Genomic DNA, 14660 nt, shown 5'->3' with positions numbered 1-14660 from the left:
TGATGGTGCCTGCTCCAGTGTGCCACATGGCTTCCAGGATGTACCATTTAGGACATAGCACCAAGTCTGTACCAGGTACACGGGGCAGCACTGTGCCCCACACAGCTACTCCAGCAACGTCTGACTGACCAGGTAACTCCTTATCCGAAGCCCGGGGTCCAGTCTGCCTAGGACAGGCTGGGCACTGATCCCGCCTCCCAACTGTTCTGTTACCCTTTTCCCCCTGTCTGCAGGTCAGTGCCTATGGATTTATCACGGACAATTACCGAAAGTTTTCAGACCACTACTACGAGCGGGAGAAGAAGCCTCTGGTGTTCTATGCCAACCATGACATGCTGCTGGAGGCGGAGCTGTGGAAGAGCCTGTACAGGGCAGGCATCATGAAGCTGTATCAGCGGTGAGGCTGGGTGGCACGTCCCTTCTTGCTGTAACAAAAGTAGTCCTCCTCCTCTTCCCCAAGGGCTCCCTTCTCCCTGGCAGGGGCCGTCCAGAATTCATGGGCAAAGGTGGCAAACGAAGAGCTCACCCAAAACCAGCCTTACAAGCTGGAGACTGCGTGAATTGCAAGGCTGCCTTCTGCGAGCTGAGGGTGCTGCCTTGAGGATTCTGCTCAGATGTTGCTGAGATGGCAAAGCAAGTGTGGTGAGGTCTCTTTCTAGGGAACCTGCTGATTGGCTCAAGACAACAGACCCCAGACACACCCCAGTTCCTCCCATCAAATAAGAGACCTGTGGGGAGCAACTTCTGACACTGGGAAATGAAAAAGGGATTTCAGCAGCAATAAGCCCGAATGTTCAATGCGTGTCTCCCAAAGGGGCGTGATGGCCCTGAGAAGATGCTCGCTCACCAGCAAATTCCAGCTTCCCATCGCCTTCAAGTGTTACATGCTGAGCATAGAGCTTGGGTGTGAAAAATACCCCGCCTGCCGTTTCCACCTTTCCATCACAAGGGTCTGCCACAACCCTGAAAAGCCTAATTTGTTCTGTGTTCAAACTCATTCATGATGGGACACATCACAGCCACAATCCTATAGCTGAAGAGACCTGGATGGAGCTTGTTGACATTGCTCCTCAGTAGAGCGGGGGGGGCAGCCATAACTGTATGAAGGCCTATGGAGCCATCACATGCACATAAACACTCCACTTTCCAGACAGAGCTCCCATTGCTAGCAGAATCCAGCAGAGGCTGATTGCCCTCTCCCACCTGTGCTTCAGCCACACTCCTTGGGTTTTCACTCCACATTGTGATGTCAACAGAGGGTCTCAAACAGATGGAAGTGGGGTTGCCACAGCTTAATTAGGCCCCTGCAGCAATCTGGGGGCAGGTGGACCTGATCGGATGGGACCCTGGGCATTTTTTGCATTGCAAACCTAGGGGGCCTGTGTACATTCAGAGGAAGGCCCCCAGCCCTAGTACAGGTGGATAGAACCCACCACTCCATTACTTAAAACTAAATCCTCATCAACCTAAATAAAAAACCCAACTAGCCTGCAGTGAGGAGGGAAAGTTCTTTACCCTGAAGCTACATTTTGTAAGTTAATTACATGTAACTAGAAAGAGTAGATCAGCAACAGGTTGGTTTTGTTCTACAGGGAGGTTGTAATGACTAGTGATGGATGGATGCTAAAGCACAGTGGAGGAGTGTAATTTGAAACGTTCTCCCACTTTGTATAATTGCATAAATGTTGAATGATCTTTTATGTTTTCTTTTGTTTTCGCTTGGGGTGAAGGAAGGGGGTAGAATATGACTGGCAGAGGCTGGCACAGAAAGCAGAGCAGCAATACAGTGTGAATGGACAGCAGAGGATCGCAGGGTTTAGACCTGGGAGTACTGCTGCCGTGAATTTCTATATGGGAGGGGAGGATGAATAGTTCTGAACTCTGTGAGTGGCAAGGGCTGAGGGAAGTGATCCTAACACATACAGCCAGGGGCTCAGCACTCACTTGCTTTGCTCTGAGCCTAAGAATTAACATTTAAAAATAGTTTAGTCCTGGTTTGGCCAAGTCATCCTTGTAGAACAGCACTCAGCATTGCAGACTGTAAAGGAGAACAGCTAGGGTACAAGACTAAGTGTCAGGATACCCAGAAACTCAACCTAGCTGTGCCACTGGGTCTGGTCTCAGGTTTGATTTTCTGTATTGTAAAATACAGAAAATAGTGTTCACACTGACTCATTCCATACCTGTAAAGCACACATGTTATAGCTCAGTAGTTTGAGCACTGGCTTGCTAAACCTAGGGTTGTGAGTTCAGTCCTTGAGGGGGCCAGTTAGGGATCTGGGGCAAAAACTGGGGATTGGTCCTGCTTTGAGCAGGGGGTTGGACTAGATGACCTCCTGAGGTCCCTTCCAACCGTGATATTCTATGGTTCTATGAACAGATGGGGGAACTGAGACAGATGAGAATTGTCCAAGTCCACATCAGTGCCCGCTGTGGATGATCTAGAACTTTAGCTCAGTTAGGGAACAGTTCTACTATACCCTACTGGTGGCAAGCACGTCTCTTGCCTTCTGCAGCTGTAGGCTAGTCATGGAAAGCAGTAACCAAGTCTGAAAACTGTTCCAGCCATAAGCCCCAGTGTGGAGGGTCTTACATTCTCAAAACCCTGTAAAGTGCTGCATGGTACTTGCTTTTTCTATAGCCTAGTGATGTAGCCTCTTTTAGTAATGAGGGACTCGCCCTTCAGCTTGCAGTCATAGTATAGACTGGAGTCTGACATATCACAGGTGAAAGGGCTGTTTGGACTCACTTAACTTTGAGTTTAGAGCATCACCAAAACTCAGACACTGGATATTTTTTATTATTTATTTCTGAAAGATAAAACCTCCTTGGTCAACAGTTCTCTTTCTCTCCAGCCAGCCCTGCTGGGGGAAAAAAAACAGAACAGGATCTAGTCAGTAAAGAGAGAGACATTAACAAGCCCTTTTCTTCTGTACTGTCAAATCTATTGTAAAAAAAATCAGAGTAGGGAAGGTGGCCAAGCGCCAAGGACACAAAAGAGACTTCCATCTTTATTTTACCAGGAATACAAAGATGATTGTTTGAGGAGGTTGGCAAGACTTAACTGAAATGATGGACAGGCCAGTTCTGACTGGCATGATAAAAGACCTGCACTTTGACAGGAATAGCCTTGCATCTATTAACGTCACAGCTAGCCTCCCTGGAGCCATGTTCCTGTCACTCCAAGCAATCATCCCTTTTCAGCAGCACTCAAGTCTAAGACCCATTCCCACCTTAACAGACACCATGGAGCTATGTCAAACTCAACAGCAAAAAGGAAATCTTGCAGTTGCCCACAGGTGACTTCACTAGCACATATCAGGTACCAAATGAGAACTAATGATCAACAAGGACTATATCGAGACAGACTGAGACCTTGCTTCAGATCATTCTCCCTCTTTTGCAGCAGCATCCTCAAGTTAGAGACTTAAAGTCAACTGACATGTAAAGTCTGCAAAAAACAGCTGCTACCTAGATACAGCAAATAAGATTTGCGTTGAACCAGTTCCTGAATCTCCACAAGTACTGAACATTATTTACTTTTCTAAAATTTTCTATTTCTAGCCCCTCTCTTCTTTTTGTTTTACTTGCAACCTGGGAGCAGACAGCTCCAGTTTCTCTTACCCAATAAATTATGCCTTCTAATTAAACAAATGCTGACATTGTGCCAAAGTGTGACATTAAAAATCCACATGACAGAACAAAGTTTTGTACAGGAATTCACTGCAAATCTACTGCATATCAAACACCAAACACTTAAAACAAATGCACTGCTTTTCTACTATATTCCTCCCCATCCCATATACCAACCTCCAAGCCTAGAGGAGTTCTGTTATCTTTGGATCCATTGTCCAATTCATTTCAGATCTGGGAACCATGCACGTGTTACCAGGACCTCCAGCAAAATCGATCACACATTCAAATCCTGTTGAAGTTTAGATTACGGTGTGTTGCTAGAAAGAACACAGTTAATTGTCAGTCATTTGAAAGCTCTTTTTTTTTTAAATCCAAGATCTCAGAGTGCTTAAAAAGGTCAGTATGAGTTCTCCTCTTTCCTCATTGTGACATGGGCTACAGAAATTAAGTGACTTGACCATGGTCAAGCTGCAAATCAGTAACAGAGTCAGAAATAGAATGCAAATCTTTGATTTGATATCCAGTCTCTTGCTCTAGCCTCGAGAGCAAGAAAATCCTCTTGCTCTCAACGCTATTACTCTTACTGTTTTCATAAAAGAATCAAGGTGTTATTTGGGGATGGAGAAATAAAGTGTCACCAAAGGACAGTAGGGCTCTTGTGTTCCCTGCGGAGAAAGCAATGACTTTGCATCTTGCACTGAACAGGGCAGCGTACTGAAGAGAGCATTATGCAATGCACTTGAAACAAACACTATCCCAAATCTGGCTGCTGACTATCGCTTTGGGATAGGAAGTAATTATTGGCCCAAGTGTAGGGGGGAGGTAGAACACTGGTTTTGCTCTGACATGCTAGTGGTACAGCACATAGATAAACAAGTAGTTAAAGACTGATCCAAATCCTGGCTTCCAGGAGTACATTCCTCTGATGTCCCATCAAATCATGATTTCACTGACACCATAGGAAGAGACACACCACAGAAGGCACGATCCAGTTATTATAGCCATTGTTTTGCCTATACGTCTCCCCACCTGTTAGAATTAGTTAAATCAGCATTTTGCCAACAGAACAAGCTTCAAAGCTCGTTTGGCCAGAAACAATGACAGTGTTATTGCAGGGTCAAGGTAACCAGCAAAAACCAGATTGTAGGTTAACAGAAGGTTGGTCACTCAAGTTAAGCACAAACGTGTCTCAAATTCTCCCACTAGCCAGGACAAGCAACATGAGTGTCTCTAAAAAACCCTTTGTCACACATGAAATCCACAACCAATTTTTTTTTTTTTGCCAAAGATTTTACAGAATACATTAAACTGGGCAATGCCTATTTTTAAGGGTTCCATTTATCCATTATGTCAAAAAAGGGTGGTTCCTGGAAAATGTCACGGAGTGCACGTTCTATAGGATTTCACCAAGAACAAAGCTGTGATGGTTGCCCCATAGGATTCAGCACAGACACATGGGACACTCAAAGGACAGCCTATCCTTTATCTTGTCTTTCAGATTTTAATCTTCTACAAAGGTCACCAAGATAAGAAAATAAACTGCAGAGGGGGGGGGGGGGGGTTCCAAAAGCCTCAGAATATTTGTTTTTCCCCTCACAGCTGAGTTTTCAGACAGGGATAACTCACATCACTGGCTTATAGGCTTCAAGGGACAGAAAAGCAGACTGAAAACCTAGTTAGGATACACTCGAAGAGCTCTGCAGTGTTTCAGCCTTTCCCACTGCAGGTATAACGCAGATATGATCATTAAGATTAAGCAACTGGCAGGGAGGAGGAATGTGTGGAAAACTAGACTCAAAGTATGATCAACATCAAGTTGAGTTCTGCTCCTTTCGACAACACTTGGACCATCATTTCCTCAGCCCTTTGTTATTCAACATGTCAGGTTATAGCCTGCTAAGAGACAGGATTCGATCTGCTCAGGAGGGCAACAGCTGAACACACTAAGGATCACCCACTACATTCCTATGCTTCCCTGGCAAGGAATAGGTTCAAGAAATCAGCACTCTGCACACCATGACCCACCCCGGCTGACCAGAAAGCCTTTGGATTTCTCACAAGGCACCGAGGCAAACATTTCTCTAGCAATTCCTTACCAGCTTGCAGTCAAAGTTACCAGCCCCTGGCTTGAGACAGGCACTTTCTTTAGTGCAGGATCAGTGGGTGGAAGACACATTGCATCCTGTGAATGCAAGTACAAGCCACATGTTAAAGATTCATCATAGTAGTCCTTAAAGTAAACTTTGATCCTCCAGTTTCATTAAAGCAGATGTGAAAGTGCTGAGCCTCAGAGAGTCAGAATTCCACAAAGGAAGGTTTCTTTTTCAGACAGGGATAACTCATCATCACCAGCTCAGCGCTCAGGCTAGATACCTGCCCAGCAGGAGGCCAAAGGACTTTCTTTTTGCAGCTGTTTACTTGTCACCCACTCAAGAGTAGGCATCCACACCCCAAGATTTCTCATTATAAATCCTTGCTTTCTGGGACACCAACTTAAAGTGTTACCTGTAGTTACGAAAATGAAAAAAAAGTCTACCACTTCCCCAACCCCCTCCCAATTTGGGCCCTTTGTACAATCAACATTGGGTGATTAGAGTTAGTTTCCCCTGCATGAGAGACAAGGCTGTAAAACCATCCACTGACAGGGACAAGAAGGGGACGGTCCATTACCTGAAGCTACTTTAACATTCATTTTTATTTACTATATTTCAAGCCAACAGCATCCTTCTTGGTTCAACCTTTTCAGTGCTCATGGCTGGATGCTAGCTTTGGGGCACCTCCACCAGACACATACAGAAATATGTGCTCTACAAACCAATGTCCTCCACACAATGTGTCGTCACATACAGTGCATGCAAGGTCATGCTGCACCGCGGACACCATTTTCTAGAGCAGGTCTGCTGTGGAGTGGACACGTTTGGGGGACACCGTTGGACCACCCTGCGCTACATTAAGAACATAACATAAGAACGGCCCTACTGGGTCAGACCAAAGGTCCATCTACCCAGTATCCTGTCTTCCAGCAGTGGCCAGTGCCAGGTGCTCCAGTGGGACTGAACAGAGCAGGTAATCAAGTGATCTATCCCGTCGCCCATTCCCAGCTTCTGGCAATCGTTATGTGGAAATGTTGTAATCCCCCCGGACTCACGCATACAGGAAGAATCCACCAGCACTTTCTGTAAGACATTTGAGGGCTTATTACATGAAATACACTTGGACATACGGAAAATAAACTAACACATCCTTTGGAGGTGCCTTTAGCTTTTATATTCCCTGTTGAGTCATCACTTGGTGATTCTGATCTATGCCTCCCCTCCAGCCAAAGAAAGCTTAAAAAGGCTTCAGTGTAAGTCTGGATCAATTCACAAACTAATTACTCTTTCACTAGCTCTATTCTTGTAACAAATATATTTGTGGGATGAGCTGCATCAAGTGTCTCCATCGCGAAGTGTTACCTAATCCCTTCATATTCCATTCTCCAACTCACCTTTTACGGTCACAACACCCAGCTGTCCAGCCTAGCACACTGACAGATTTAAATCCCCATTCACAGAACACTACCTTTCATCTTGTGGTCTTTGAAAGCAAAGGGGTTTGCACTCAAGAGTCTACTGCACCACAGCAGCAGCCATGACTGGTGGGAGGGAGAGATGGAGTAATTACAATAATCAAGCTATTGAGCTTTTATATCTGCACTCATTAGCCATAGGGATCACAACATAGTCATCCAAAACCACTAAATAGAGCAGCCTTGCCTCCATTTCCCAACAACAATGAAAGGCACCTAGTTTTTTGACTGCAGAAGACAAATGCTAATATGCCTCACCATTGTGCAGATGAGCAGACAAACAAGGCTGATGAAAGGAATTTTCACCTCCTTCCTTAGAGACTCATGGGCAGTTAGTGGGAGGGATAATCTCATCCAAAAGCCTCATCCTTGATTTCCAAATAGAAAGAGGTGCGGCACCCTGGGAATTTAAGAACAGGGTCACAGGGTTAGGGTTAGTCACATATGATCAGACAAACTTTCATTTCTGGGTTTCCTTAAATCAACTTTGCAGTGCTGAGCCTCAGAATCACAATTCCACAAGTGAAAAGATCTTTTTCAGACAGGGATAACTTTGTATCATCACCAGCTCAGTTTTCAAAACAGTTAAGACCTGTACCTGGAAAAGCTGGCGCATGCAAAGCCAAAGGTTCTGCTCTAACTGTATCTGTTCCTTTGATTACCATGCTCTCCACCCTGGGGGGGAGGGATAGCTCAGTGGTTTGAGCATTGGCCTGCTAAACCCAGGGTTGAGAGTTCAATCCTTGAGGGGGCCATTTAGGGATCTGGGGCAAAAATTGGGGATTGGTCCTGCTTTGAGCAGGGGGTTGGACTAGATGACCTCCTGAGGTCCCTTCCAACCCTGAGATTCTATGATTCTATGTGATGACGACACCTGGTGGCATCAGCAGTATGCACCTTCAATATTATTCATTTTCTATTTTGGACATTTCAGTTGGAGGTTGTGTTGTACAAAGGCAATGCAAGTTCAGCATGAAGGCTGTTTATTAGCCAAACTCATCACTCGCTCCAAAAACAAACCTTTCTTGTATCAGAGTATTGCTTTTGTAGTAGAATTCACACCAGAACTGCTTAGAGAAGCACTTCATGCTGATGGGAAAGTCAGCTTAAAAAGAAATCAATCACTTCTTTCTGAAGAAGTGTCACCATTACCAGAACCCCCTAAGATTAGCTGGAATGAAAAGAGTGAAGGCAAAGTTTATTTACAGTAGAACCTCAGCATATAATCACCTTGGGAATGGAGGCTGTTCATAACTCTGAAATGTTTGTAACGCTGAACAAAACATGATTGTTCTTTTAAAAGTTTACAGTTGAACAAATTTAATACAGCTTTGAAATTTTATGTTTAACGCAGTACTGTACTGCACTGCATTTGCTTTTTTTTTAATCTTTGCTACTGCCTGATTGTGTCCTTCCAATTCCAAATGAGGTGTGTGATTGACTGTTCAGTTCGTAACTCCGGTGTTCATAACTGGGTTCGACTTTACCTTTTAAAAAGCTTACTTTGTCCATCATAGATACATGCAGCATATTGTATCATTAGCTTTACTGCTAACCCAAATCAGTTAGGGCAATGGGTGAAACCTTACTGACGTGAATGAAAAGATCCCTATAGACTTTAAAGAACTCTTCCAAAACCTCTTGGTTTTCCGTTTGTGCAGTTCTCCCACATAGCAAGAGAGAAACACACCGTATACAATTACATGTTCATGTTTTGTATAACAGTAGTTAGCATGAGCAGTCAGCAGAACCTGGCATGACTTAGCTTTGTTATATTGACTGGATTTTCCACTGACCGTTCCCTGTTAAGGGAACCCAAGAGAGACCTTAAGAACACCATGCAATCCAAAAGCCTGTCCCTTCCACCAACAGAAGTTGGTCCACTGAAAGGATATTACTTCACCTACCTTGACTTCCTGTTAAAGTGTCAAAGAAGCGCATAAAATGCTTAAGTTTGAGCAAGGAAGAAAACAGACTCAGTCTCTGTTCCTTGGGAAAACCATTCCCTTTAGAAGTGAAAATTCTCAGACACTTCCCATGAGCTACCAAGACCAGAAGTGCTTTTCAGTTTACAGACAAAAGGAAATGATTTCAGCAACAAAAGCAGGATTCAAGCTCTCCCTTCAAAGTATGCAATAATATACAGGAGTCATTGGAACAGCGTATCTGAATAGGTGGTGTCCCTTTAAATCACAAACCTTAACATTCATGTGACATATACGCACCCCAGACACATTTAGCAGAGGTCATTAGCAATGCCCAGTGGGTAGAATCAGGAACCATTATGAGTGCATATTATACAGAGAACCCTACAGTAGTTTAAGGCAGTGGTTCTCAACTAGGGGGCCATGAGCAGGTTTTAGGGGGTCCATCAAGCATGGCTGGTGTTAGACTCCCTATCGCCCAGGGCAGAAAGCCAAAGCCCCCATCCCAGCACAAAACTGCAGCCGGGGGCCCTGAGCTGAAGTCAAAGCCTGAGCAACTTATCAGTGCTCCCTGTGGCATGCCGCCCTGGCTTTTATATGCAGAAACACAGCTGCTGTGGCACAGGTGGGCCATGGAGTTTTTATAGCATGTTTGGGGGGGGGAGGGGGGCTCAGAAAGAAAAAGGTTGAGAAACTTTTTTAAGAGACAACTCAATGGCCCAGCAAGTCACTGTGACCTAGTAGGGGTGGGTTTTAAACCTGAATTACAGGGAGACTGGGTGCGCCTCAGCCCAGGCTCTTGAACGCAGCTTTCCGGAGGCAGGGAAGGGGGAGCTGCCAGCCTTCCCCTGCGCCTGCACTGTCATTTAAGCCGCACGCTTACCAGGATCAGCAGGGTGCTGCTGGCTTCTCGGCTTTCCTCCCTCGTGCATGATTTTGGCAGGGACCTGCAATAGGAGAAACCAGGGGGGTTAACTGGGGCATCTTATCACCAGCCCAGAGCCAACAGTCAGTTGGCGCTGTTCCCTCTGAAGCTACTGGCCCAGCACCTTCCCCATACCCAGCTGGGCCAGTGGCTTCAGAGGGAACAGCGCCAACTGACACGGGGGCACCCGGGCCCTAGTCACTCCACCATCGGGGGCGGGAAGAGAACAAGCTAAAAGCAGCCATGGGACTTGCGGCCAAGCATCCTCTGCACAGGCTGATGGGGAGCGGGGCAGCCCTTACACCACCAAAGCGACACGCTAACCGGGCACCAACCCAACTGATACATCGCCGGGACGAGGCACAATCGCCACCCGCTCACATATCACGAGACCGTATCTGCCCACAAGACACCGTTACCGAGGATGGCATCGGATCCTGCCACACTCCGAATCTACTCACCGCCACCACGCCGGCCGGCAGCGAGCGGAACAGACCGCAGCAGCCGAAAGTGTTCCGCCCTATCCAGGCCAAGTCTCGTTTCACCTCTCGCGAGGCTGAGAGGGGGTTGTGGGAAATGTAGTTGTTTCGTCTGGCCCCTCTGAGGTTTCTTTGGAGGGAGGCTGAGTGTTGGGGGCGGGAGGGAAGGAATGGCGGTGTTTCCATCATACAGCCCGCTTGGGTCTCCCGGGTGTTTTATATGCTACTGATCCCTGGGGCAAGCTGCTAACTTTGTTAACAATGAGCTTGCATGATGGGAAGGCCAAATTCTGCCCAGGATTGCCCCGGCCTGGGCAGTCAGAAGCAATGGGGATACAAATCAGAGCAGAACTTGGTTAATTTCTTTCTCCGACTCCTGTCTTGGTGCTTTCTTCCGTGCTAAATGCCCCATCTAGCAGAGTTCACAAAGCTGCCTCCATATCTCCATTCAAGCCCTTTCTAAAATTATTATTATTCCTCTTTGTACACCCACAGTGCCAGAGGGAACAGGCGCCACTGGACTAGGCATTGTACAAACACATAATAAAAGTCTGTGTTGCAAAGATCTTGCACTTTATGTCTATATGATGAAAGACAAACAGGTGGCTACAACAAATAGACGGGGAAACTTAAGGCATCAGTGATATGATTTTCATTAGTGTCATAAAGAGTGATCACATCATGCTTGCTGCCTAACCATTGTCAAGTGTTTTGTAGGTACCAGAGCGGAGCTTTCCCCTGTGTTGTTTTAAGACAACATTTGAAGGACAGTGTAGTGACTTTGTGGTTTTATTATGGAGAGCTCTTTCCATGACGGCAAGTACACTGGTGCTTGTTGGAAATTTGACTAATGGGCATTAAAGGTTGGCATCAGTGGTGGAGCACTATACCATATACAAGATGATAGCTAAGGTGAGACTAAATGATGAAAGACCCAAAGCCTCATCCCTTTTGTGAAGGAGCTAATAACATAAATAAATAATTCTCTTTATGCCCTTCTGTAAATTCCCCACTGCATCTTGTCTTCTCTACACTTTTGTGATAAGGATTATCTTATTTTGGATTTAGAACAGAGCCAGGCTTCCTGTTGGCACTTAACAAAGAACAAATAAAATAATAATAAAGAATGGGACAAATTCAGATCCTGGGCTTGGTTCTGATCTCACAGGTACAGCTATCACATTGGTATAACTCCACTCCAGCTGCACAGAAACCACAGCAATAGTACACTATAGATAGATGGACAGATTTCATTAGATGTCAGTGAGTTTCTCCTGATTTACACAGATGTGAGTTCAGAATCAGGCACTAGTGCCTCAGTGAACACAGTATTAGCATTACTGGTCATTAATGGCGTTTGTTGAATCTTCACAATTAATAATAAAAATATGATCATACTTAGCATTGATACAGAGCTCTGCATCTCCAACAGGCAGTACCAGCCTTAACTTTAAATGGCTAATTAGCTAGAGGTTTTGGATTAATTAGAGATTAATTAATAAGTGTGTGTATAATACTTTGAATATGTAATACATTCTATAAGTGGTCTGATGATCATTTATTATTAAAAGATGCTGTAAAATTATTAGGGCCCTACTCAACCCATGAATTGTAACAAAATTTAAATAGCCAAAATGTATACTGCTCTAAAAGAAACAGACGGAACAAAAGCAAAAGTAGCAAGTATACAAAGTATCCATTTCTAAACCTCTGGGGTTTATCTGCTCATGTGTAGATGTTCTCTTTAACCTGCAGGTGTATAATCTATAACACAGGAAAAACCCTGAGCATCTTCCCTACATTAGAAATCAGAGGTTTCCCCCCTGCTTTTCTCAGGATTCTTCCCCCTCTTCCATCCCCCCAGAAAGCGTAGTGCTGGTGAAAGCCCTCATGAGTGACCTCCTAATTATTACTAATGTTACAATAGTGTAGTGTGCTGGGTACCATATGAACACCCTGGGGGGGGGGAGAGTCCCTGCTCCAAAGAGACTGAGAGATAAAGCGTGGGAGGGGAAATGGAGGTGAAGTCAGCCGAGGTCACACAGAAGGTAAATGGTAGATGTGTAAATAGAATCCAGGTCTCACAGACCATTTCACTAAATCACATGACTGTACTGCCTCTGGATGTCACCCTCTGTCTAACCAGAGGCCTGGCACAGCATGGGCACCAGCCATTCACCCTTACCCACCAGTGCCCCCCACCAATGACCTGACCTGGAGAAACCATTTCCAGGGATAAGACTGGAGTTCAGTCTCCATGTCCATTCAATGCTCAACCTCTCTGCAGAGGGTGCCAGCTAGTGCCAGCTGAGTGGTGCTTTGTGTGATGTGGGCACCGGCCTATTAGGTGCTGGACTGAAACCCACCACTCAGTCTCTCTGTCTCCCCTTTTCCCATCACCATATATTGTTATAGGTGATTGAAACATTCTGTAAACTTTTATCCACTTTCCCACAATTAGGGTACATTTGTCAGCCCAGTTATTACAACACCCCAAAAACCCTAAACTGGCCAACCAAACAAAAACCTTTAATAAACCAATCATAAAAAACAATAAAGGTGAATTAATAAAAAAATTTTAAAAGCCAAAAAAACTAAAAGCCTACCCCATGCAGAACTTAGACCCTGAAAAGAGAGACGAGTCAAAGACACATTAGGGATTTTGCTATTGCTATAGATTTTGTATGGAAGGCATTCAGATACTACAGTCATGGGCAGCAGTAAAAGCCTAGGATAGATCGCTAGATACCCATAGCAAATGAATTAATTTTGCTAAATAGCAAGTAAGCAAACCAACACAATAAATAAGTGCCACAATATGTACTTAGGTCCTTTATCTGAGATGAGTGTAGTTCATGGTAATTATTTAAGCTCCTACACTCACACTGAAGCAGAAAATGTTCCAGGGGCTATTTTGTAGAAATGAGAAAGTCTCTGGTTACAACAGTGCTTCCACTCTTAAATCTTTGCTGGGTGACAGAGAAAGCTTTTTGTTTGTGTGAGCGGTGGAGTTTGTGGCTTAACAAAGTTAGAATTAACGAGTTTCCACTAAGCACATCACCCATTAGGTATCTTACAGGTTTCATTGCTTATCTGCAAAGACTTGTCTGTTTGAGAATGCTGACCCTCCCTTCATCTCTAGGGGGCGCACATGTCAAACAAATCTTCAGTGGTAGAACTTTCCCTTACTATTGTAGTGTATGGAAAAGCCCCATAGAATTCAATAGAAAATGATAGCCCTTCTGTAGGCTTTATGAACCATTCTATAGAACTGAATAGAGAATTCTATCCCTGCTTAAAAAACTCTATAATAGCCAGTACCAGATGTTGCATAGGAAGGGCAAGACACCCCATAAAGAACAATTATAGACTAATCTGCGCATTGGGGAAGATTTTCCCTAACCTCTGTCAGTTAGGAGTTGGCTTATGCCCCGGAGCATTGGGATTTATATCTGTTACACAATTCTATCCTATCTCATGCAACGGTGGATGTCATCATCACTGTAAATATCTAACTCTATTCTGAATGCTAATAAGCTCTTGGCCACTGGAAGATTTTGTGCAAATGAGTTCTTCAGGTTAATTAGGTGCTGTGAAAAAACAAAAATTAATCAATTTCAACAGATAAGTAATGAGTTCTCCTGGATCAGTCATACAAATTAATAGCAGTCCTCACTGTTTACAAAGCTGTTTGAGCTCTAGTTTGGGGTACAATATTTCTGTGATACTGCTGATCCCCAGCTCAGATTCCAGGGTGATGAGCAAGGTATATGAGGGATGATCAATCGTTCGATCCCAGGGGTAAAATAAAATCCTGTCTCCACTGAAATCAAGGGGAAAACCTCCATTGATTTCAATGGGTCCAGGATTCCACCCCAGAATTGCAGGGTAAGGTTGCCTTTCCAATATTGTCACTTGACCCCACTCTTTTAGTATAACAAGCATTTCCACCTGGGGAACTCTGCTTACTTACTAAATGTATCAATTGAATTATGCTGCTCACTTTCCATCTCGGAGCCCTGCCCATCACAATCTTGCCGAGCAGCAAACGCCATGGGTATGTGAGGCTAGGAAAAGCAGCGCATGATTTCGATTTGAGACCAGCCACTGCAGTGACCTGCTTAAAT

At 44.7% G+C, this 14660-nt stretch overlaps 1 protein-coding gene, 1 long non-coding RNA gene and 2 other non-coding genes across 6 annotated transcripts in view; 1 reads left to right on the top strand and 3 right to left on the bottom strand.

Annotated features, from left to right (window-relative positions):
• ST6GALNAC2 (ST6 N-acetylgalactosaminide alpha-2,6-sialyltransferase 2) overlaps nucleotides 1–1698 on the top strand; it is a 31277-nt gene extending 29579 nt beyond the window's left edge. The window contains exon 10 of the mRNA XM_073311076.2: nucleotides 234–1698. Within this exon, the coding sequence (XP_073167177.1) occupies nucleotides 234–401 (168 nt within the window). The 3' untranslated portion in view covers nucleotides 402–1698. The remainder of the gene's footprint in view (nucleotides 1–233) is intronic.
• Nucleotides 1699–2791: 1093 nt separating this feature from the next.
• On the bottom strand, nucleotides 2792–10593 carry LOC140897885 (uncharacterized). 3 transcript variants are annotated; one of them, XR_012154848.1, is made up of 6 exons: nucleotides 10516–10593; nucleotides 10013–10076; nucleotides 7463–7604; nucleotides 5733–6812; nucleotides 3811–3953; nucleotides 2792–2864 (listed from the first exon to the last, which is right to left on the bottom strand). It is a non-coding gene; the product is annotated as an uncharacterized LOC140897885 (long non-coding RNA). The 3 variants fall into 3 exon arrangements; XR_012154849.1 differs by having other exon boundaries at nucleotides 5733–5818; XR_012154847.1 differs by having other exon boundaries at nucleotides 5733–7604.
• On the bottom strand, nucleotides 5917–5993 carry LOC140898424 (small nucleolar RNA R38). Its single transcript, XR_012154984.1, has one exon. It is a non-coding gene; the product is annotated as a small nucleolar RNA R38 (small nucleolar RNA).
• Nucleotides 7700–7777, bottom strand: LOC140898423 (small nucleolar RNA R38). Its single transcript, XR_012154983.1, has one exon. It is a non-coding gene; the product is annotated as a small nucleolar RNA R38 (small nucleolar RNA).
• Nucleotides 10594–14660: the final 4067 nt, after the last annotated feature.

The sequence above is a fragment of the Lepidochelys kempii genome, chromosome 14 (genome assembly GCF_965140285.1).
Source record: "Lepidochelys kempii isolate rLepKem1 chromosome 14, rLepKem1.hap1, whole genome shotgun sequence".
In the NCBI taxonomy this organism is placed as follows: domain Eukaryota; kingdom Metazoa; phylum Chordata; order Testudines; family Cheloniidae; genus Lepidochelys; species Lepidochelys kempii.
The sequence above is the reverse complement of the archived record's forward strand: the minus strand, read 5'-3'. Positions and strand labels throughout refer to the sequence as shown.